This window comes from Rhyacophila brunnea, unplaced genomic scaffold, assembly GCF_057557595.1.
Source record: "Rhyacophila brunnea isolate RB1 unplaced genomic scaffold, BYU_Rbru_1.0 scaffold_23, whole genome shotgun sequence".
Lineage (NCBI taxonomy): Eukaryota > Metazoa > Arthropoda > Insecta > Trichoptera > Rhyacophilidae > Rhyacophila > Rhyacophila brunnea.
In genome coordinates, this window is record NW_028232893.1 from 21111435 (window position 1) to 21136774 (window position 25340).

Here is a 25340-nt window from a genome sequence, read left to right on the forward strand (position 1 = left end):
AGTCGTTTTTGCGACCCTGGTACCTGAAGATGCCGAAAGGCGAAACCTGTGTCGCAAAAAACGACTCAAATGGAATAGTACAAAACTTAAATCCATTAGAATTCTAATATAATTATTGGGATCTCTAATAAAATTAAAATTGATAAAAAGGCTTCATAAAACAAATTCAAAATAATTCCGTTGACATCATGAAAGATGCGGTACAAAGTAATATTGTAAGTATATATTTTTGATATACATATTTAAATGTCTGGTAAATTGTTATAATATCGGTATAAATAATGAAGTTGTTCCAAAAAACTAAAACAATAATAAGCAACCCCTCTCCTCTATTGTCAAAATGCAAATAGCCCCAATCGGGCCTCGCGCTAATTGCTAGGACCGACCCTGACTTTCGGATTAAACTTACCTACATTAAAAGGACAAAATAATTATTTTGGCTAAATTATATTAGATTTAACCCGTATCCATGACTTCAAAGAGGGTTGCTCTTACAATTTTTGCCACTATGGAATATTATATATAAGTAATAATATTATATAGCAATGTTTCTTAACCTTTTTACATCCACAGACCACAAAAAATATTGACATTGGAATAAAATTATAAATATTTATATAAATACTATTTTTGAAACAATTATCGAAATATAATACAACCCCACTTCAAATGCTGGGTTTCTAGGTAAGTACCTAACTATTTTTGAACTGCAGAAAATTTTTGCGGCCCACCCAAAGGGAAAAATTGGTAAGTACGAATTGTGCATTGGACTCTAAGGCCACAATGCTCCCATTAAATAACTTATAAGTACTTACATATAAGTATAATCTTTGTTTTGTAAACATAGGTAATTAATTTATGATGAATAAAAAATTTTACAAAAAAAAAACAATTAAATAAGTAGATAGATAAGTACTTAACTTAATAATATAAGGTACGGTTTTTCTTATTTCTAGTTATGTGTTATTTTTGATTTTTTTTGTTTAAAAATAAGTTGAATTGACATTAACCAAAGAGATTGAAGACTTAACTGACTTTTCATTTACCTATCCTCTTTGGCCCCGAAATGTTTGCTAAAGAAAAAATGGTCCGCGGCCTAAAAGAAGTTGGACAGCGCTGAGTTACAACAATGTTTATTACAAAGAGATTGAAAGACATAGAAATAGACATAGATAGAAAGAAAGGAGTCCAATCTCTTTGGTTTATTACTTATTTCATCATTAAATTATACAAACCAAAACACGTCTAGATAAATTTGAAAGCAATAAAATTATACCTACGTAATATTATAATAATAGGTATCTACTTATCATAAAACAATACTGACTATACTACATGGTTGAGTATCACCATATTGTTATACACACACAAGCAGTGATTTATGAGTATGGCAATGAATCTAACATGGTTTGTTCCCACAAGCGTTATAAATGGTTGATAACTGGTCAACGCATGCGCAATAAATAAACCAAAATATATTTGGGATTGGACGTTCCCTTTTCATTTCCACAAGCATTCATTGGTTTCCAGTGGTCAGAAATCGTTTGATTTGACAAATGAACCAATTTTTTCCTCTTTTGACTTAAAAAATCAATAAGAGATTGTCTACGGTTGTCAAACAGTACATAATTTAAAAACGATATTCATGTATTATTTTTTGTAGGTACTTATTAGGTATCTTGACATTGCGTTAAATATAGATATTTTAATATTAATTGCAAGATAACGAGAAATCGGGATACTAAATACAACAGTTTATAAATCTTGAGATGTTCGTATTAATATGTTAACCGTCTATACAATAAGCGTTCACATTCTTTTGTGTCATTAGATTAGATGCACCTATTATACTTTGGGAATCTACACGTATTTCTTTCTATAATATTCTCACCATTGAACCGATTCTAATCGACTGAATAGTAGACTGTCGAGCATAAATCGTAAAAAAGAACGTAAATCGAACAGAAAACGGTCAGGTTTTATTTTTAACTGATTCCTGAAGTAAGACGTTTAGATTCCAATTGATTTAATAGGTAAATCAACCTCTTTGAGGTACAGCCAATTTTTCTCCATTTTTGTTCGTTTGTCGTATAAGTCGTAAAGTCACATTTATTAGACGGTAATAAAATTAAATTTATGTTTTTTCGTAGACAACGCGCGAGTGGAGAACTACAAGGTTCTAAGTGTTTGTCCTTGGAGAAACAAAAGTAACAATGAGGCAGCTTAGAATACTTCTTCTTTGTTGGGTTTGTTTTTTCAAGGACGAACACTTAGAACCTTGTAGTATTAGGCTCACGAACGATCTACAATAAAGGTAGCATTTTTATTAATGTTTCGTGTTCGGTTTCCAACCGAACGTCAAATGCCTTATCCAAGGGGTAAAATTTTCATATTTACTTATATTATTTATAACCAGGGCTCGAAATGACCGGAGCGCCGTTTCAGTACATATAATCCCCATAAATTATCGCTCCGTCTCGTGGGAAAATTAATTTGACCGTTTGAGCTTGATAGGCCATATAACAAAAAATTAAACACCATTTTTTTGAAAATACACAAAAAATTAGATAATTATGTTAATATTTTCGAAAAATTATCAAGCGCTCCGGTTCGTAAAATTTTTCATTTCGAGCGCTGATATTCTTACGTAATAAAGTCGGCTGTGGTGTAGCAGATTTACCTACCAAAGATAACTTTACGTGTTGACCGGCAGTTCAACCTGCTACTCAACCCGCCGTGACAGACAGATTATTAGCTATACCTTGACAACTGGTTTGCTTGGTTTGCTTTTGCGGGAACAAACCACTTATTCGAAATGTTTTCAATGTTTTCATGTTTTGTGAAATAATGTATTAAAATACGGCGAAATGTGAAATGTAAATTGATTTTATTCCCGTGCGTGTAAACCCACGACTGTATTGTAATTGTGAAAAATATTATGTTTACCATGCATATTAATCCCCTACCGATCGTTCTACAAAAGACGTAACAGTAATTAATTTTGTTGAGAAGAAACAAGGACAAAAACAAAATACTACTCCGTTTCAAAATGGCTACTGTCAGCGAATTGCAGCTTGAGAAGATATGTAGGGCCTGTTTAATGATTAAAAAGGACATGAGACCACTCTTTGGTGAAATGATAGCCGAAATGCTGATGTCCTGTGCATCTGTGCGGGTAAATATCGGAGCTTTAAGCCTCTTTGTGATGTTATTTGATTTCTGTCTTATTATAGTGATGTCTCTTTCATTTCTGAAGGGACGCCATTGAAAAGACAGTAGTATTTTTTCTATCTGTTCATCTTTATGTATAATTTGCTAAAATTCTATTCCAGCATGACAAACGTCAAAGTTTTCGACTTGTGTACATTTATTTTTTGACACATTAAAAGTCTTTTATTTAATGTGGCTTGTATTTTGACTTTTTACATAATTGAATAGGGCGGACACTGAAAAGTAAGAACCAATATTTATGTCGACCTCCTTTGTCTTTTGCAATAAATTTTCAAACAATCTCATAAATACCTACCTAATCGTTACCTTACTTTGAAAAGGTTCTAACTGACATTTTGGCCTAAAATGACTTTTTGGTATGAAAAGGTTCCATTAGCCATATTCTATCATATACATTCATTTCAGAGACATCTATTGTCAAATATGGGAGTTAGCAGTATTCCGGAGTTCTATCTACACGCTTTTTTTCATAAATATATTTTACAAGGTTCTAAAATACTATGGAACTATTTAATATTGACTTACAATAAAAACACACACAGCATATTTTATTTGAAAAGGTTGTATCGTCCGGTTGAACTTTCTTCACTCCATGATTAGTATGTGTTTGACAGTTCTCTATCGATGGTCATAGTTGAAAGTCGTTTTACGTTCGTTCAATCAATCAAGAGTTTATTATTATTCTGTTGTATAATGACTACGTACCTACTTATAAGTAATAAGAGTTGTAATAAGTAATAATAATATTGTGGAACAATTCTGTGTATTCTGCCACTACAAAAAATACGAATAAAAGAGACGATGGAATTTTCAAATGGACTAGTTTCTTTGCCATGCTCTTATAAATCAAATAGTAATAATGGTTCTAATGATTTCATCCTCGACATTACACCGGATAATAAAAACAGGTGCGTAAATTAAATGAACATATATAATTCATTACTCTTAAAGTCAAAATTAATGAGATAAATTAAATTTTAATTAAATTAAAAAAAAAATTAGTCATGTTTTGTTTCTAGAGTACTAGTAGGTACTATTTATTGTTCATAAAAATCGATGCGGCCTTGTAGTCCAGTGCATAAGGTGCTGGATATTCATCTGGAGGTTCCGGGTTCGATTCCCGCTGAGGTCACAATATGTTTATGTAATTTTCTCAAAGCCTGGATGTTTGTATTTGTTTCTATTCTATTACTAACTACTGTTTCATTACACTACATTGGGCCTCAAGGTCTGTTTAGTGTTAAAAAAAAAATACAATATGATATGTATATATATATTTTCTAAAAATTTTGAATATTATGTTAATTAAGCTATTACTTCCAGTATATATTAAGTATTTCTTCATTGAAATACATTTTACCAGTAAAGTTAAGATGAATTTGACAACATTATTTTATATTTGTTTTAGATTCGATGTAACTAATAATGACACACCACATCCAGAGGCCTTGTCTCCAGACACTCCAATTATTATAATCGAAGAAATCATCATACTGCCATCAGGTTCTTCTGAATTGCCGTTGATCTCAGATACTGATCGTATTCAAACTGCATCACCTATACCTGGACAAATAGATGCTGAAGAAAACATGACTCCGAAAAAGAAATGCCGTAAGCGAGTGGCTAATCCTAGTAAATGGCACTGCAATGTTGCAAAAAAAAATTATCAGGCTGGGGAAGCCTACAAAAATACCCGCGGAAAACTTATCCCTAAAAAAAATTTAAAAACCGTTAAAAACTGCATTGAATCGTGTTTATTTAAATGTAGTAAAAACATTACAGTTGAAGAAAGAACACAATTATTTAATTCGTTTTACTCATTAAATGCTAATGAGAAAAAGCACTTGTATTTGAACACAACAAAACGAACATTAACGAAACGTCTTAGTAGAGATGACTCTGTAGAAAAATCTCGTCGACAATATTCATTTGAATATTTTTTCAAAGTTAAGACAGAGCAAATCAGAGTCTGTAAATCATTTTATTTAAGCACGCTTTCAATATCTCAAAAGTTAATTTATACCGTTCATCTTCAAGAAAGCTTGTCAAATACTCAGAAACTTGATGGAAGGGGTTTTCGGATAAAAGTATTCATAAACTACCAGAGGAACAAAAAATAAAAGTTCGTGAACATATAAACTCCTACCCTCGTGTAGAATCACACTACAGCCGAGCGACAACGACTAAAAAATACCTGGAGTCAAATCTAAATATAGCAAAGATGTACGAGATGTACAAAAGCCTCGCTGTCACTGTCAATTTTAATCCAGTTAAGGAGTCTTTGTATCGAAAAATGTTTCTCACAGAGTTTAATTTAGATTTTCATAAAAGAAAATCTGATCGTTGCGATCTCTGCGAGAAATTCGATGTAGCCAAGAAACAATCTCTTGTGACGGAAGAGTTGCAATTGTCCTACGACCATCATATAACTGTGAAAAATGCCATGAGAAGTGAACGAAAACGAGATAAAGAAGGAAATGTTCCAGTACTTTGTTTTGACTTGCAAAATGTCCGCGAGCAGAAATAAGTTCTTTCTTTTATAGAAGAAAACTGAACGTATACAATTTGACTGCGCATCTCTCAACAACCAAGACGGTGTATTGTGCCGTGTGGCCAGAAGGAACTTCTGGCAGGGCAGGTAATGATATTGCAAGTGCATTTACGAAAATACTGGAACGCGTTTGTGAAGAAAATGTCATTACAGATCTAATTACCTGGAGCGATTCTTGTGTGCCTCAAAATCGCAATTCTATCATTGCAAATGCAGTGATGGATTTTCTTATAGAATACACAGAGGTAAACAGCGTGGAGATGAAATACTCTGTTCCGGGGCATTCTTGCATACAGGAGGTGGATTCAGCCCATAGTGCCATTGAAAAAGCTTTAAGTAAAACAGAAATATTCTCCCCGGTGTCTTTACTTAAAGTTTTGAAAACCATGAATAAAAAAAAACCTTACCAGGTGATACAAATGCTTCCAAATGATTTCAAAGAGTTCTCCACAAGTGCGAAATTATTTAATTATAAACAAATACCATTTTTAAAAATAGCAAATATAAAGTTCACTCAATGCCTTCCTGAAATTGAATACAAGCTCTCTCACAAAGATACAGAGAGTGTAAATATAGTTAATATTAAACGATTAGAAAAGCCTCGTCAAGGTAAGTTACCACCAACCTCACCAGCAGTGATCAGGCCGAAAGTTGTGACCTAAAAAACAGATATATCTGATGAGAAAATATCAGATATAAAAGCTATGTTTCCTTTCATGCCGTTAGTTGATAGAAGTTATTATTGTGCTTTATTAAAAATTAATCCTTAAAATACTGAGTTTTTTTAAATGGATTATTTCATTATTATGTATAAATTTAAATTGTTATAATATAATGTATATAACAATTAATAGTGTAATTTTATTTTATTACTGAATTAAGATTAAATAATAATTTGTATCTGAAAGGTGTTCTAAGGTTAAAAAAAATGTAAAAATGATACTATATTAATATAATACCATACTCTGTTTGTTAGAATATATTGATTTTTTTTAATTACCGTGTTTTTTATGAAAAATAAATAATTGTTTATTAATACCATCTAAATAAATCTTTTATTAACCATATTTACATAAAGAAACATCTCAAAAATGAGAATAGTTTGTTTGACAAAGTTCATATAGCCAATAGAACCTTTTCAAACAAATTATTGTTGTCAATTCAGTACGACAAGGTTCTAATTACAATTATAGGTACTAGTTATTTCCTAATATACTGCTTTGAATTATAAGAAATTATTCTTAAAACAAGTAAAATATCTATAAACATATTGAAAAATCATTAAAAGCACCTTTTTTCTTTTTATATTCAAAATATGACCATTCGAAATTTCAAACGCTCATAGCTCAAAACATGGTCAAGTGCAAATAGAACCTTTTCAAAGTAAGGTAACGTAATGTTATTGCATTTACCATACATCAACATTCGCGGACGCATTAAATTATTTTATTGGAAATTCTTGAAGTAGGTAGGTAGTTTTTTCGATTTAGTTTCGTTTTTTTTAGTTTCGATTTAGTATATAGAAATGGACACCCAGTGGGACTCGAATCTGCATCCACTGGATTCACGCGAAATTAACACAATTGTTGTGCGCTCCAATAATGTAATAACTGCTAGCTAATAATTCATTGCGTCGTAATTAGATAGGACGTCCATGACTTAATTGGTAAAGCACAGAGAACTCATAAATAATGTGAACCGAAATACCTAACGGGTAAGGTGAAGCAGGTAGCCGATCTCGAGTAAGGAAGAATATGGCATAAATTTAAACACATATTATTGGTATATAACCTATCAGAATTCTATTTATTGTCTGTTTTGTGGTAAAGCACATTGGAGCGAATCCATATCGAATCGAAAATATTATAGGTAGGTACTATGTCTGAGGTGTTTTCAAAAATTATTTATTGATAACATTTATGTTTATTACAATCCTATTTCTCAACACAATTAAAATACCCGTGACTTGGAGACATAAAAAAACAATATGAAAGCAACATTATAAAACAATACAATAATTCTTGCAAAAAAAATTAAAAGATAGGTACATAAAAAATCTGGTATAATTATAATTCACGAAATTATACCATTTATCAAGGAACACTTTAACCAGACCGTGACACAAAACTGTAAATTTCGATAGTAGTGCTAGTTATTGCTTATACTTTGAATGCAGTATGGTAAACTTAAGTGGTAATGATTGTTTCATATCGAAATAATACCCCATTTATACGTGCATGCATTTACTGCTGACAATTATCGCAGAAATAACTAGAAAATGCATGTGTAAACACGTATTATCGTGCAAATTGCAAGCTTGCATGCATGGATCAAAAAGTTTCAGAAGCTTCTGAATTTTCATGCGACAGTTGGAATTTGTGCAATATCTGCTCATCCGCAGTAAAACGATAGTGGTGAACCTAACGGAAAAAATATGAACTACACCACGCAGATTTTTTTGACTGTTGACGTTTATAATTTTTTACAACCAGTCAAATAGCACCGTAACACGTCTTCCTTACGCTTGAAGAATGAGATTGACAGTCGGCACTTTTATGTGTAAACAGTTTAATCGCGATAGTTGAATTTACACACTATTCGTGTCAGTAAATCCATACATGTGTACAGGCACTATTAATGGTAATAATATTGTGAACAGGTCCCCGCATTGCATTCGAAAATAATCAACAACCAGCGCTACATACCATCATAATTCGTAAATTTTAGCATATTTAATTTGTTTTATTTTGTTAACTGTCAATTCATGGTGGAACTGCATTGTATTGTTGTTTTTATTTAATAAAACGCAATTTTTTTGTAGTACTTATTCCACTTTTAATCTAAAAATAAAAAAAAATAAAAAAAAAATTGCGTTTTATTAACTCTTTTACTCCCAGCTGATTTAGCCTAGCATATGCGAAAACTCCCAAGCGTTTTTTGACAACAAATCGTCGATTTAGTTTTTTTTAAATAACTAATTCTACACATGTTTTAAAAATTTGAAACTTTTTTTGTGTGTTCTCAATGGTGTATAAAGCAATAATAAGTAATAATATTGATAGTTTACATCAATAAAACAAAAGAAAAAAATAATGTATCAATATTTATTTAGAAATGAACGGATAAAACTATGTTTGAACAACAAAACAAGTGTGACAACATTTTTTTATTTATAATTGATATATCAAATTTTATAAAATAATCTATCCTTATGTAGTAACAGAAAAAAAAATAAACATATTATTATTTCTCTATGAAATAGAATTTTTATAAAGTAATCAAAAAAAATCGTATAGTGTCAAGGTATTCAAGAATATTATTCAATTCACGAAATCGCAAGAGAATTCGATACAGTATCGACGACTAACTGATATGGAATGAAGTAATTTCAAAAAATAAGTCTCAAAGCACTAAATCATTTATAATATTATTTATATTCATGTATTTTTTCACCATCCTACCAAAAATACAGTGGCATCCATTGTTAGTTCAAAAATTACAAATTTCATTTTGTAATGTGATATATGAATCATAAAACAACTAAAAGAAATATCAGAATTTAAAATGTGTCATAAAAATAATGTTTTATTATTTTTATGACCCTCTTTGGTCTCAAGTTCGACAGCAGAGCAATTATGACTTGTGAGTTATTAGGGTATGGCATAATTATAAACAATGCCGACACTAAAATAAATGTTAGTCACCACCCAACACACAGTGAATATAATGCTTCGTCTACATTAACGAAATATGACGGGAAAAAATTTGGAATAAATCGTAAATTTGGTTCCAAACTTTCGGCCGATGGATCGGCCCAGATGGAGTTTTCGCATAGGTATGGTGGGCCGAAATATCGGCCCCGTGGGAGTAAAAGGGTTAAATAAAAACAACAATATTTAATTTGCATCATCTTTTACGTTGCTATTTGAATTGTTTCAGGTAAACGAAAGCGATGGTTTGCCCATGCACCTGTGCCTGCAGTGCGTTCACCAAGTGTCACGCGCGTACGCGTTCAAACAGCAGGTGGAAAAGTCAGACTGTGTTCTGCAGGCATACGTCAGCGAATCTCCACAGCAGGTGAGAATTATACAGCGATACCAAAGCAACCTTTATAAATTGAAGCTGCATAGCTATCATATAATCTGCACTTACATCTTACTCATCGATTATCTTGTATGGCAGTGGGTTATAAATGATGGACATAACAGAAACATCTTGGATGCTGTAGTATAATAGTATCATCTGCGAATCTCAGTGCAAAGTGGATTGAGCATTCACATGCATTGTTATTTACTCTTGGAAGTCTATAACATTGATTTTTAATGTTGTCCACTGCTTGAAATGATTCGTAATCGTCCACCGATGCAAATGTACAAATGTAAAAATGCGTGATAGCAGTTGCGAGGGGGGGAGGTGGACTGTTAAGATCCGACATAAATAGTGCACACTAAACGTTTGTCATCATTTATTTGTTCTCATTGACTTAAGAATACAATTTGCAGATGGTACTGGTTAGTTTTTAAAATCCAATTAAACCCTGGCTCAATTTACCGAGAGTACACCGCAGAGAAACGTCAGATTTTTTTAGTCAATACTTGAAAGCATCTAAGCGACACTTTTTGAGCATAGACAATCATGGAAAAATTGCTATTATATGGCTAAATCGCTATTATAAGCATAGACAATAAGTACAAATATAAAAATCTTTTTCAATGAATAAAATTCAAACATTTTCAATTACCTAATAAAATTCGCCGTTTTCAAAAATCAGTATAGCACATTAGAGTTCGCCAATGCATTTCATAAAATTTAAATAATTATAAAGTAACCTTTGACACAAAGACACTCGTGCTTAAACCTTCGTATAAAAACGCTCTAAATAGGTAGGTAGGTAGATATGCGAAAATAAGGAACATTTTTCAAAATAACGTTATAGATAACAAGATTTTTTATATAAAATTTAGCCGTGTTAACTAAACGATATTGTTATTATTTCAGATAATTCCGACTCAAATTTAATCAATAAAATAAGAAATACGAGTGAAAATGGCTTGAATGACTTTTATTTACTCTTTGATTCGATTTGACTTTGATTAGGTAGAATTAAATTGAATTTTAAAAACTACACCCCAGCTCTGCAACCTGTGGACGGTTTTGTGATGTAAATGTGTTTAAATTTTCAGCGGGATCTGGCCAAGCAGCAGGAAAGTGAAATCAGTATCCAAGCTATCGTCACCGCAAATGAAGTCCAGTTCACCTACATTGATAACTGTACGTACACACATTTCTACCAATCGTTGTGTATATTGCAAATCATTAATACCAATATCAAACGTGAATCCCACCATATCACGCCACGCTGTCGATTTGCTAGATAAGAAACTAATAGCATTCCTTAGTCATTTATCGCTTCATTATCACATATAGCGCAGTTGTTATAAATGAAGCTGACTTGTAGAGCTTACCAAATCAAATTCATTCTTGTCTCCTCTCCTAAATAAATATTCTATTCAACAATTTTTTTTATTTTACGAATAATTCGCAAGATTCTTACATATACAAGACACTTATTATTATTTATTTAGAAAATCCTGTAAGATTTGTGAAAAAAAGCACTCGAGTGAGTAATGACAGTGGACAGATAAAATAGCAGCCATTGCGTGAGTAAGAATATCAGAATGCAACTGAGCGATGCTATCAATGAGTATAAGCGAGGTTTATCAACTTAACCATGCTTCATGCATTTGCTAAATAATTTTATAGATGCTGTGGATGCGGCGCATCGCTTATTTAAGTTGCCTATGTGAGCAAATGTGCTCTGGTATGGTTCTTGCTATTTGGTAGTATCTTTTTCATGCTTTGCAAACAGTTTCTCGTTATTTAAATATAACGTCAATTTATAATGTCATTATGAACTAATGACAGCACTACTACATTCATTTGTTATGATAATCTGTCATTGAGTATTCAGAAGAAATAATGAATTTCAAAATTGAAATAATATATGCATAATATGGTTTTTAAGAGCATGTCTGATCTCAAAAGACACCGCACGCCATTGATTTATATACTTTATTATAAATTAATATTGTCTTAATATCCGCACACCTCTTACACGTTTTCAATTAAATAATTTGATGAATTTTGTTCTTATTAAGTTTCTGTAATTATTGTTTACAGCACATTCACAAGGGTCGAGAGATTCAACAGATTCGGGACCCGCCTTGGAAGCCTTTTATATCAATGCGCCGGATCATTCGACCGATGCCAACAGTGCCACCCCTCAAATACAGGTACTGCCCGCTAAATCTCCTAACCTCTCCTCTTATCTCCGAGTATGATAGTTTTTTTGCAAACTCTTCCACCTATGTATGTAAAAAAGTGGAATTAGTACTAAACATTGTGTTTCATTTTAATTATTACGAAAATGCATTTCCTCTATTAATTCAAAGTTAACACCATAAAAGAAAGAAAAAGAACTATGTAACGATGTTGAAAAAAACCTTCTTCTATGGAGATGAAGCCTATATATACTAAATTGAAGCAAAAAAGGATCTCTGGTCTACTGATTAAGTTAGCTACATGTGACCAATGGCGAAGGATGGAGGTAGGCTGATGTCCATGACTTTGTTTCTATTTTAGGATGACGTATTGAAGATGGAAGACAAAGATTCTAAATCCAACGACAAGAATTTAGACGACGATGATTGTACAGTGAAGGAGCAACCGCCTAGCGATGCAGAAGAAGATGACAGCTATTTGGGTAATTTTACATTTACATATCATCAGACTTTGGTTTGAACACTGAAAGTTATTTGTTTTTTTTTGCTGGTGTGTCACTGTCTGGCTTTTAACTTTCAAGCATAGATTTTATTTTATTTAAATGGTGTCACAGGGAAACTTAAAATTACGTTTTCCGCATGTTATACGTAAATAATTACAAGATAAAAAGAACTTTTTATGTACAACGTTTTTAAGTTTTCTGTTGAATCATATAAACTTGACTTGACTAGCTTAAACGATCAAAAAAATTGTACTTGATAGAAATACTGAATAATGAAATGTCATTCCATATTGATTTCCATAATAACGCACATATATATTATTAATAATTTAGTTGCTAGGACCCCCTAGCAAACAATAATGGTATCGAAATAACTTTTCATACAAAACAGAATTAACTAAAAATGAATTCAATTCTACTTAAAGATGGCTAAAAGTATTAAAAAAATGCATTGGCATCGTGTTCTGATATAGTCTAAAAGTTTCAAATGTCTAGCTAGTCAGGAAGTCGATTGCAAGATTTGTACCGGACAAACAACCACTGGACAAATAAGAATATGACCTAAGAAAAACGTCGTAAAATACATATTATGCATGTTTGTTCTATCACAGAGTTCAAACTTCGTATCAGTTTAAATGTGTGGGACTTTGCATGTCTGTTGTTTGTTATAATCCATTTACTAAATTAATAACTAATGAATATTATGCAGATATTGGTATTTATATTTAGTTTAGAAATGTAATAAAACTACCAGTTTGTAAAAGGGGTATTTCTTTTACTTTTAACAGCATAAAATGTCGGTGATGAATCTCTTGAAAATTTCACTCGAAAATATCTATTGGTTATGCAGTTGAGTTGATTTTATGAGAGTAATGTATAAGCGCCTGATTACAAAGTGTTAAAATACAAAAGTAATATTGAATGTTAAAACCCTAGACATGGATGACTTCGGTTGATAGCTCAATGGATGGAAAAGTCACCCCCCCACCAAGTGAGAGTTGCATGTTTAAATCTCACTGGTTCAAGATTTTTAAGTTATTTTCCATATTATGCCATAAATACCCGTTTTCATATTTGTTTTTCGTACAATTTTTAAATAATACCAGTTAAGCGTCTTGTCTCGGGTGTCTTAATTTTTTAACCGTTTTCCAGAGCTGGCCACATTCCAGGCGTCTGCCTCGGTCACGCCCGGCCGCCACATTTGCAACTTGTGCCACCGGGAGTTCAAACACGCCAAGTGGCTCAAAACTCACATGCGCCTACATAGCAATTGGATTAAGGTTCGTATCACATGCATATCACTCACTAACAAAAACATTATTAACAATAGATAACAATTTTATATTGGCCGTAATGCATGGTTATCTAGTTGTAAACATTTGGAAAGTACCTAGTATATAATTATTGAGAGACATACATACCACGGTCCTACAGAATATTATCTGAACGTTCTTTCTGCGTGCATCGTGCGTGTTCAGTTGGTTGACAGTGCCCAGGCAGAGAGAGAGATACCATGTTCATTATTGTATGCAAACCAATAATCATAGTGCAACACTAGCTTTTGTGTAATCGTCTTTTATTACTGTTTGTTACATTCAAAAATCCTCGTAGTTCTTTAAAATACTTTGACATGATTTCGATAAGATATGTAAAAAGATCATCCAATGGAGTAGATATTTTAAACTTAACATACAAATTCTCGCAATACATTTGATGCCGTTGGAAAAGTAGTTTAGCAGATAATGCCCAATCCATAAATTGTCTTATATAAATGTTTTAAAAATATCCTAAAGCTTAAATCTGCAAGAGAAATAAATCAAAAATCATCACTAATTCTTATTAATTCAACCCAAAAAAAAAAACCATTTCTTAGATCAAGTTAATTAATTAATGATAATATGAATCCATAGAGAGCAATTAACTTATATATCATCAGAATATCATTAGTAAATTCAATTCTTTATTGTATCGTTTGTTGGGTTATTGACGTTTGTATTTTTCTCCTATCTCAACATTTCGAAATCATAGAAGAGTTCATTTGTAAGGGAGATAACTGTGCTGAAGTGTGATACAATTTCTTCTTTAAGAATTAACTCTGCAATGAGCTCGAAATGTAGAGATATAAGTAAAATATAATGCACACAGCAATTGCTCAATTCTCAGAGAATAGGCGTCCGATTCGATTGACGAGACCAATAACTTAAGAGGTATGCAGAGCAATGAAGTAATGTTTCTCTCTGCGCAGGCAAACTGTAAGAAGCCGCCGATGTGCACGATCTGCCACCGCTCGTTCAAGGGCCCCGGCATGCTGAAACTGCACATGCGCACCCACGAGGACCGGCCCCAGCGGCAGCCCACCTGCACCATCTGCAACCGCCTCTTCAAGACCAAGACCATTCTCTATCGCCACAGGCAGACGCATTTTGAGGTGTACACTCTAGCCTCATCTATAATATAGTTTTTTTTTTTGTACCTAATGAGACCCCGGGGAGGGGGAATTGGTTGCGTGGCACGCCAAATAATAATTACCCAAAAAATTAAATATTATTCCTTTATTAATATGGATAAATAAAGAATAGATATATAATTTAATATTACTTGGATGAGCGTGCGACGGGGCGGCAGCGGTGTGCGCAACTCAAACGTTTAACTGTGTGTGAAATGCCGAAAAAAAAACATTGTCTACGAACATTTCACACACGATTATACGTTTGAGTTGCGCACGCCGCTGCCACCCCGCCGCACGATCGTCCACGCAGGCCTTACGCTTGTACCACAATGTGGGTGACAAGTGTGAGGTTTTCCACAAATGAATCTACAATGCAAAATAATTTGCTGCTAATTTAATTAATCCTTTTTCTTGTTCAATTTCATGTATTTAGGCTCATATGTCTATAGGAAAACATGTTCTTTGACCTCTTTAGATTATAGCTAATTTTGATTCCGATCGTGTGGTAATAATTTAAAAATTTTCTGGTGTGTTTTGCAGCAAAAGACGCACCCGTGCTCGATCTGCGACAAGAGCTTCATCAGCAACTATGCTCTGCAGGCTCACCTGGCCCGGCACCGTGGGGAGAAACCTCACGCATGCATCACCTGCGGGAAGACCTTCTACAACACGACTGATCTTAAGGTAGGTACACACTCTGCCAAGCTGCGCCGCATTACATTTTTTACACATTTTGGTACTATTGTCGTATACCTGCCACACACTGGCAATTCCAAAAAAACTATAGAAAATAATTCAATTTTCAATGACACTAATAAAGGTAAGAAAACGTGTAAAAATCATTTTTCGGGAGGTAGTTTGTAATGACGTGAATGGTTGAACGGATTTAACACTGTTTGAAAATTAACCTTCTGGATCCGTCCAATATTGAAAATTAGCCAATTAATTAATAGACTTTTTAAATGATTTGTTATTGAATTTGGTGAATTCTAAAAATTACATAATGTCAATCACTCTCAAGAGAGTGATCTAGCATTGCCTACACTAAAATTGTTTCATAATTACTATCAAAAGTTTATAATAATGGTTCACAAGTCTTCACTTGTTACAAAGTCAAACTCTGTTGCATTACTGAGTTGAAAGCCTCGGCCATAAAAAATAAAATGATGAATGCTGCGATGACTGGCAGAATTGCTAATAAATTACTTGTCCCAGGTCCACATCCGGCTTCACACGGGTGAAAAACCCCTGACTTGCGGAGACTGCGGCAAGACATTCCGCCGTCACTCGACGCTGTGTCAGCACATCAAGAAGCACCGCGGCATCCGCGACCATGTCTGCTCCGTCTGCTCCAAGGCCTTCTTCGAGGTCTCCAAACTCACCGCCCACATGAGAGTTCACACAGGTCATTATTCTGCTTATATTACTCTCGGCAACAACATAAAAGGGTTACTTATTGTTATTGATTGTTTAAATAATGTTCATGTTTCCAGGGGAAAAACCATACGAGTGTTCGTACTGTTCGCGGTGCTTTGCTCAGCAGTCAGCGCTGATCTACCATCAGCGGACGCACACGGGCGAACGTCCCTACCCCTGCAAGCAGTGCGATGCCCGCTTCACCACCTCCTCCGCTCGCAACAATCACATGGTCACGCACACTGGCATCAAGAAGTATGCTACTGATATTAATGCTTTTAATTTTTTTATTGGATAGAGATGCACGTTAATGCTATTTGAAACATTGAAATACAGCGAAATCCCAATTTAAATGTAAATAGAGAATGTTCCTTTTCTCTTGACTTCTGATGTCGTTTTTTGCTAATACATTATTTGAACAAGTGTAAGCAACTTACTTGGTCTTGGGCACTGCAGAATATGTCTATAAATAAAAACAAATGCGTCTGGAATCCATTTCAAATAAATTGAATTTTGAATATTTCAGATGTAAATTGCAAGATATAGAGAAGTAAAACTGGGAATTAAATGTACTAAAATGAAATAATACTGCAGAAACTACTGTCGAACAAGAACTTCTTGTCCATGTGTTAAAGCTGTGAACTAACAAGCCCCTCTTTTTTAGTTAACCGCACTTCCGTTTTCAAATGAGGAACGTCCCTAAATTTATCATTTCATTTTACGCTTCAGTGGTGTACAGATCTATAAATTACGTACATTTATAGATTGATGCTTTTTATAATAAAAATATGTCTAAAACGTTCACGAAAAATATTTAAAATATTATTAGTAAACTTTTTGTTCATTGCGAAGAAGAAAAGGAGTCGTACCTAAAAAGAGAGCCGATACATTATTTAAACATGCGTTCCCGCCATAACAGGAGAATGTCACTGAGAAGTCTTTTATACACAACTACAGTGACTTCCGGTTATTGACGAGATCTTGTTGTCGGACAGTACACGCAAATAGCTGGAAAACATGAATTTCAGTCGTAAAATCGGGATTTCACTCTAGGTCATTCCAACATACTATTTTGAACTTATAATATTTAGATACTATTCGCATTGAAAAGGATTATTCTAACATACATATTATATGAAATATGTATACATTCTTCAAATGTGTAACAAAAAAGGACCACTAATTTTTATACAGAAGTAGCACTGGGCTCAAGAATTTTTATAAGGATATCACAGATACAACATCTTTTTTTGGAATTAACCTAACAACTGTCTGGTAGTCAACGTGAACCAGATGAAAGATGTTTCAGTGTGGAGACTTATTAAATAATGGCTAAAGAGCGGTGCAGTTTTCTCTGTTTATATGTAATAATAACATATTATGTAATCCGAATTGTATGGCAGATTCCCATGCACTATCTGCAACAAGGGGTGCACGAACCGTACGGAGCTGCGCATCCATATGACAAAGCACACGGGTGAGAAGTTGTTCCCCTGCACGCAGTGTGACCAGCGGTTCTCCACCGCTTCCTACCTTGCAGTGCACCGCCGCCACCACACCGGGGAGAAGAAGTACGTCTGCGCCACTTGCAACAAAGGTAACTTCATTTCTTACACTTAACTCAATTGGTTATATTATCTACAAATTAATTCAATGTGAATGCTTTTATAGACTTACCGATATATCACGGCGCCGTGTGCACCTACATATCCACTTGATCTTAAACTTAATCACTATTCACCTGCCCCCTGCTTCTGTCATGACATAGCAGCCATGATAATATGATGTGGTTATAGAATAGTTTAGACATGTTTCTAAGGTGTTTTCAAATTATGTACCTATGTTTAATAAAGAATGTTACATTGGTATTTTATCATCTTGTTATTACGTTATGCACCATCTAATTCATCAGTTTCCCTAATGGAATACTCCCAGATGTCACCAAAGAAACATTAACTCACGCTATCAAGAATACATTCGAACTAAACTATTTCGATTGTTGCTTTTGGGGAGTATGAGGGAAATATTTCAATGATATTATTTATTTTATTGTTAATTTTTTCAGGTTATGTGGAATCGGGATCATACAAGAAGCATCTGCGGACTCACTCTCGGGCAGAGATCGAAGAGGCGGAAACGAGAAAGGTGCAGGAACAACAGCAGGCGAGCAACTCGCAAGCCGCACCCGGGCCCCCACAGCTGGCCACAAAGAACTACGCTTGCTCCCTTTGCCCCAAGTCTTACACCCAAGGACAGAACCTTAAGAAACATATGGCATCACATGGAATGCTCAATCCTGTATGTATTTGCATTTTGTGGTTTACAGTTAATTAACCATTATTTTTATATTATTTTGACGTATGGACTACTTGTTAATATGCTATTATAAATCAAGTGTAGTGAGAATACATAATGCTTTTGCGAAACTGCAATAGTTAACTTTGGAGTTTTGTCTTCACTTAAAACTCTATGCAAACATTTGTTGGTAGGTAAGTAGGTGAGCACAGGCTTTACAAATGTCTTATGGTGCATACTTTTAGTTGGGAGATATCTATTCTTCTTTGACCATGTTTGCCCCTTTGCTGTAGCTTATGGACACCACGGCACCTCAAGAATCCCTGTCACTCGCCAGTCCACTTAAATTATTCCTGGTCATGCCAGCATCTTGTAGCTCCGTCGTATACACTCTGTATATAGTATTTAGCAGCCTTCTAGGACACCAGTATCCGGTTGGCTTGAAGAACAGTCAAGTGAGATTGAAGTTCTCTTCCGGGTCCGACGACACTCTCAGCGTAAAGAGAAGCTTCTTGGTTTCGCTCACTAATATCCTCATTACTCCTAAAGTCATACCACTGCACTCCCAGTATCTGTCGCAAACATCTGTTCTCGAAGCTCAGTATACGGTTGCTCTGAGCTTTCGTAAAGTTGGTGATTCGCTACCGTAAAGCAATATCGTCAGAATGCATGTATCGAATAGGTGGCATTTGGTTTTAACACAGTCGTGAATCCCGTACACTCTGCATCCAATCATTCTCATTCGGATATATATCACTAAAACATAAATTATTGCACATGCTGGGACTATTTACAATTGAAATATTACTCTGCAAGACTGCTGTCCAATCGTGTGTCAGATCCATCAGACATGCGACACCTCGCTAAGTGGCATAATAGCGGCTCTCGTACGTAGTCCAGTGCATAAGGCGCTGACCTTCATCCGGGGGCCCTGAGTTGGATTATTAGTATACAATATATTTATGTGATTTCTCAAAGCCTGGGTGCTACACTACTGTCATTGGGCCTCGTGGTCTGTTATAGCGTTAAAAAGAATATATGTATATATATTTTTATATATTGTAAAATAGTTTTAAATATAAAATTATTAAATTATGACTTAAAAATTCCATTCATGTCCTTGAATTTTAAAAATAAATCATCAAAAATCAAAATTATATATAATATCATGTACGCCCGTGCGTTCGCAATGCTGGATCACGTTGTGACTAAAGTACAGCCTTAATCAAGGTGGAATCAACATTGAGTATTCATTCATTGTTGTTTAATTCGAATTACCGAATGGAATCGTTTTCTCTTTTGCTCAAATGATGAAAATGCACCTTAATATCTAGTATCATCTAGTATTTTTTTTCATATTTTATAGAAAATGGTAGCCCTCAATAAGATCACACTTGAATTGAATGAATTTTTCCATTGTTCTTTCAGTCGGCCTTAGTAGCTGTGACCAATGCACATATAGCTCAGCAACAACAACAGCAGCAGCAGCAGCAGCAACAACAACAACAACAGCAACAACAACAACAACAACAGCAGCAACAACAGCAGCAGCAGCAACAAGTTCAACAACAAACACATCAGCTCGTCCAGCAACAATCACAACCACAACTCGTTCAGACTATTCAGATCCATCCGCATGTAGCCGCGCATCACGGACATCAACCCATACAAATTCACGTAAGTTTACTTGCTTGTTAACTCCTCGCACTGGTACATCAACCGACTCCAGTTTTAGTCATAAGACAAATATAAAACGAGCGTGTTGAATTATATGTATATATTAGAATACTTTGTATAGAAATTCTAAAACATTTTTAGTATGGTTAACATATAGAAAAGTAAATACATATGTACCTCAGAGTGTCTTATGTCCAATTTTGCCAAACATGAGTACAATTTTTGTATCTAAAATATTTACACTTTTGATAAAGCTAGAAATGAAATGACTTCCCCTCTAAAAAGATTGTTATATTATCCTCTAAATTGTGATGTGTGTGTTGTGATTCAGGCGGTGGGAGTGCACCAGGTCCAACAGCAACAGGTCCACGTAGCAGCATCCGGTTGCCAGCCCGTCCAAATTCCCAACATCGTGCAGGTAACCTAACCTAACCTTACTTTAAACTTATGTTTAAGCTAAGTCAACATTTGTCACCCAGTCAGTCCAAGGAATTTTGAGGTTGCGTCTGTACAGCCACATTTCGAAAGCGTCAACTCTCCGTGACATCTTCTGGTTTAGCGTCCTTACCTACATACCATAGAAAAAGATTGACGCATGATATCACCGAATCATACGCAATCTCAGGTTAAATTCAACAATGAAAAGTCTGTTTATATTATTTCATCATCCAAGAGTGCTGCTCTACCCTTAAACAATTTCACTGTAGTGCGCTTTTATTTTCTAATGATTATTGTGTGTTTATTCAGGTCCAGCCTGGTCACGTGGCCGTTGGAGGATTGCAACAGCATGAACTGTCAGCCGTTTCTGTCGGCAATATCGCCCACAGGATCATCCTGCAGCCATCCCATCCCATGTATCTCCATCACTGACTTTGTCTCGTCTGCATCAATCACCGCACTGAAGATATTACCAAAACTATTCGTGATTGTTTATCTGACAGTATTCCATTTAAAATTACTCTTCGCATAATAATTATTTTGTTTTCATACACGCGTGTTTTAATGATGTGTTTGAATCAACTGAACGTCGTTTTTACTGTCTTGAAATTAATGTGTAAAATCAGATGCACAAATGTTTATAAAATGTTAACTTTTAATCACAAGCAGTTGTATCGATTATAAGAACAAATCGACACTAGGAATTTCTATTTTGTTTTTACGATCGTAAATGTTATTAACCTGTACATTAACTACTCTATCATGCCCAAATGAATTGATTCTATGTTTTGATACGCATTTAAACATGTTTGAAACATGAAAGGATTAATAATATCAGCCATTGATACTTTAAAAAAATTACCTAGAGATATAATCTGTTATGAATCTCAAGACGCAACTTGGTGCACAGTCATGTATTCTTCTTTTTCTTGTGCGATTCCATACCGTTGGTTGACTGCCATCAGGGCGATCTTCACTATTGACTGCGGCCCAGAATAGTTTGATGGAGCTGCATTTGTACCAAACATCTTCCTCTGCCACATATACCATTGCTCTTTCCTTAGATAATGAACTGAAGAACGCTGTACTCGCGTACTCTGATAATGTGGCCGAGGTAATTTTCTAGTTTCTAGATTTCTTAGTCAGATTAGTCACCCTGTCAGTCTAAGGAATTTTGATTTGGTATATGTCTAAATAGCCAATGCTCTCTAACACCCAATAACACCATTTTGTCAAATTTCTGAGATAACCCCAATGTATTATGGATGTATCTTTGAATCGGTACCTGTGTTTCACCCATCTTTCGAACTCATGCATGCTTCGTGACTGTTTCGGGCGATGTCGCAATAAACGACAGCTCTAGAAGTTAATTAATCTACCTGGCGGGACCTCCGTTAAAAGTATTGTTTTTGACGCTTCATACAAAACATATTATAGACACAGCATATTTGTATCACAATTTTGCATTATTTCGGAGTTGTTATGGAAGTGCTATGTTGGAATAGACCTGTTGAAGGTCTCAACAGTGTTTGCGATATTTCCTGGTTTACTATCCATACCTTATTTCTACTATTTAGGTCAGATATAATTGGGACTCGACTATTTTTTAAACTCAGAAAAATTATTTGAATTATTAAAGCAAATGATATTTCCGATGTCGACATTGGACATCGTAGTGCATTGAATATTAAGACTCCTAAGTGCTCGAAGCAGATTGCTGCATTTATAAAGAATATGAAAACTGACTTGTCTGACTTTGCCGGTGACAATCGATAGTAATACCTGCTTTTATCATTTTTTCCTGATCCAAGTTTTAAATCAACACCATGGAAACATAACTAGGTTTATAAAATTGCGTAAGTAAAAATTTGCACTACGTAGAATGAACATCTTGAACACTTGTATATTTGGTACTAAACCATTGATCGTATGCCTTAGCTCGTAAGAGCTGCTGCCCTCCCACAGAGCCTATGGTATGCCGTATAGTTTTAGTGAAGGTTCATTCAATCGTTGCTGGGATTATGTATGCTATAAACACAACCTCCCTTCTTATATACCTAATTATTTTAATTGTTTATACGAATCTGCCATTCAATTGTCTCACAAATTCGGTATGTCAAATTTACATAATATAATATTTATAATAGTAGAATGTAGATAGAGAGTATTGTAAATGCTAATTCTTTACCTGTAGTGTTTTATGTATACATAGTATTAATTATCTCATGGTGAATCCACTATTTCACTACTTTATAAAGCAATACTAAACTAATTATGACGATATTTTCAACTAAAGACCTTGACGGGATACCTTTTCTATGATAGAGCCTAAATTAACAGTTGTAAATTTAAGACGATTAATTTTTGTTTAATTAACGGTGTTTAAATTTGTTGCAAGTCATTTCGCAATGCAGATTCATTTGTAGCTACCTCGACACTACCTATTCGGTTCATCGCACATCATGATGGCTAGGCGTAACAACAAATAGCAGTCTGGGTTCCGACATGGGAATATTATGCAGGGGGATGCGGAAGTGCCCCATGTCGGAACCGTCCCTGAAATGTACATTTGTAATGCTATGTCTTAAATCTGTGGCTGTGTCTAGTCACCATAATGTGCAATGAGTCTTATTACCATGACTACACAGACAAAAGAATCTTCCCTATGTTATATTTGGATTGCATTATGTTGAAGAGTTTGACTATAATGAGGGGAAACCTATTATTAGTTTAGTATTAAAATACTTATTGGCATATTTCAAACTTTTTTAAAGCGGTTGATTTGGTAATTAAAGCAATTTGTAAGATAGATAAAATATAGCGGTTCATTCATAGCTGTCATCTCTGTTTTGACTTTTTCAATGCGAACGACATACTTACGTTATTGGCATATTTGTGTTTGTCCATCAAAATAGCTTGACAATAACTCCACATATTGTGCTAAATACGCGCTTAATTATGATTCAATTCTATATTGAGCAGCCAATTGACGATTCTCTTTCAGGATAGCATTGTCATTGACCATCTTGGACCGCGTACTATATTTCGATCGCAAAAAGATGGCAACACTGACTCTGTCTAATAGAAAAGGGTTTCTTCAATGTCTTCCATTACACCATTATGATGCATTTATATTATTTTGTTCTATATATATATATATTTTTTTGTATATTATATACAAGTCGATAGATATTAGCAGCGTATTTATGATAGGTAAATATTTTCATTTTTTTGTAAATTTTTATGAAATATTCATTATAGGCATCGTAGCGAAAAAATCATATTGACATGAATTATTTTTTTTTTTTGATATTTTAAATTATTTTTATTCCACATCTTTTATGAATCATTAGAGGTTAGTCTGTAAATATGGAGACATGTGTATAAAGTATTTTTTAGCTAGATATTTTAATCTTAACATAAATATTAAACATTTACACTAGTGCAAACACTTAGGAAATTTACAAAACCACGTTTACACCAAATCTTGTTACGTAACATCACCGCGACAAGTAAATACATGTATTTATTAATGCTTTTGATTGTACGTTCAATTCATGGCTGTGTAATCCTATTAGGTTCGGCCCATGTTTGAGGAGCAAACATTCAAAAAGTGATTTGTCACACAGATGTTGAGCTGAGATAATCAAGAAAAACATATTGTACTCAAAATGGTTTTTTTATTATAAAACTGTTTAAGGAAAGAATTTTAATCCTGGTATTTTGTATAATCCAAAATTCGCGGAAGTGGTTCATTTTTTGATTTGAAATTTGGACAAAACACGATTTGCATGAAACTTGTGGGCAAAACACTATTTGAATGAAAATCACGGCATTATATTTTTTTATAGGATAAAAGGTTCTTTGAACACTGATTCTGGTTTCCTTTCATAGATTTGAATATGGACTATCAGAATTGACAATAAACGGCATTTTTCAAAATGTGTGACAAATCACATTTTGAATGTTTGCTCCTCGTTTAAACATTGTTTAAATAAGTTATATTTCATAATGTTAAATAATACGTAACACATTGTATTATTTAATTTTCTTATATTTCGTTTTTATTATTAGCAAACTTAGACAAATCTTGTTTGAAATCGAATGTTGGATTATTTCTTCTTCTTATTTGATACTTTTGTATATTATCTTCATTCAAGACCGTCTATAGTCAGGCCGTGGTACTAAATGGTGACTTGCGATGATAGTGCCAGTTATTGCTTAACTTCGAGTGCAATGCGGCTACCTGTTTGTAGTAAATGAACCTTTTCGATTGCGTATTTCGTTTACATTATGTACCTTTGTGTATCTACCATTTTTTTTTACACTACAGTTTACCATATTGCATTTAAAGTAAGTATAAGCAATAACTAGCACTACGATCGAAAATCACAGTGTCATGTCGCTGCCAAAATATAGTATATATGCATAATACACAGTGTTATATTCTAGAAACGATGAGTTGTTTTTATAATCTTTAAATAATTTTATGTATATCT

The 25340-nt window shown here is 34.0% G+C and overlaps 1 protein-coding gene across 3 annotated transcripts; it reads left to right on the forward strand.

The window, feature by feature from the left end:
• The first annotated feature begins 2840 nt into the window (after nucleotides 1-2840).
• LOC147069694 (uncharacterized) lies at nucleotides 2841-25340 on the forward strand. 3 transcript variants are annotated; one of them, XM_085950459.1, is made up of 15 exons: nucleotides 2841-3175; nucleotides 9722-9859; nucleotides 10966-11053; nucleotides 11963-12075; nucleotides 12425-12545; nucleotides 13719-13846; nucleotides 14812-14994; nucleotides 15556-15699; nucleotides 16231-16420; nucleotides 16509-16686; nucleotides 17835-18028; nucleotides 18497-18729; nucleotides 20155-20403; nucleotides 20735-20821; nucleotides 21151-25340. In XM_085950459.1, exons 1-15 carry the CDS (start codon nucleotides 3050-3052, stop codon nucleotides 21271-21273), a joined length of 2295 nt encoding a protein of 764 aa, XP_085806585.1. In that variant the 5' UTR covers nucleotides 2841-3049; the 3' UTR covers nucleotides 21274-25340. The 3 variants fall into 3 exon arrangements, with proteins under 3 accessions (XP_085806585.1, XP_085806588.1, XP_085806587.1); XM_085950461.1 differs by lacking the exon at nucleotides 2841-3175 and adding an exon at nucleotides 3336-3453; XM_085950462.1 differs by lacking the exon at nucleotides 14812-14994.

Coding starts and splice junctions, on each gene's coding strand:
- LOC147069694 (XM_085950459.1), top strand. CDS start 3,050: ATGGCTACTGTCAGCGAATTGCAGCTTGAGAAGATATGTAGGGCCTGT. Junction 12,076..12,424: donor GTGCCACCCCTCAAATACAG/GTACTGCCCGCT, acceptor TTTCTATTTTAG/GATGACGTATTGAAGATGGA. Junction 20,822..21,150: donor AAATTCCCAACATCGTGCAG/GTAACCTAACCT, acceptor GTGTTTATTCAG/GTCCAGCCTGGTCACGTGGC.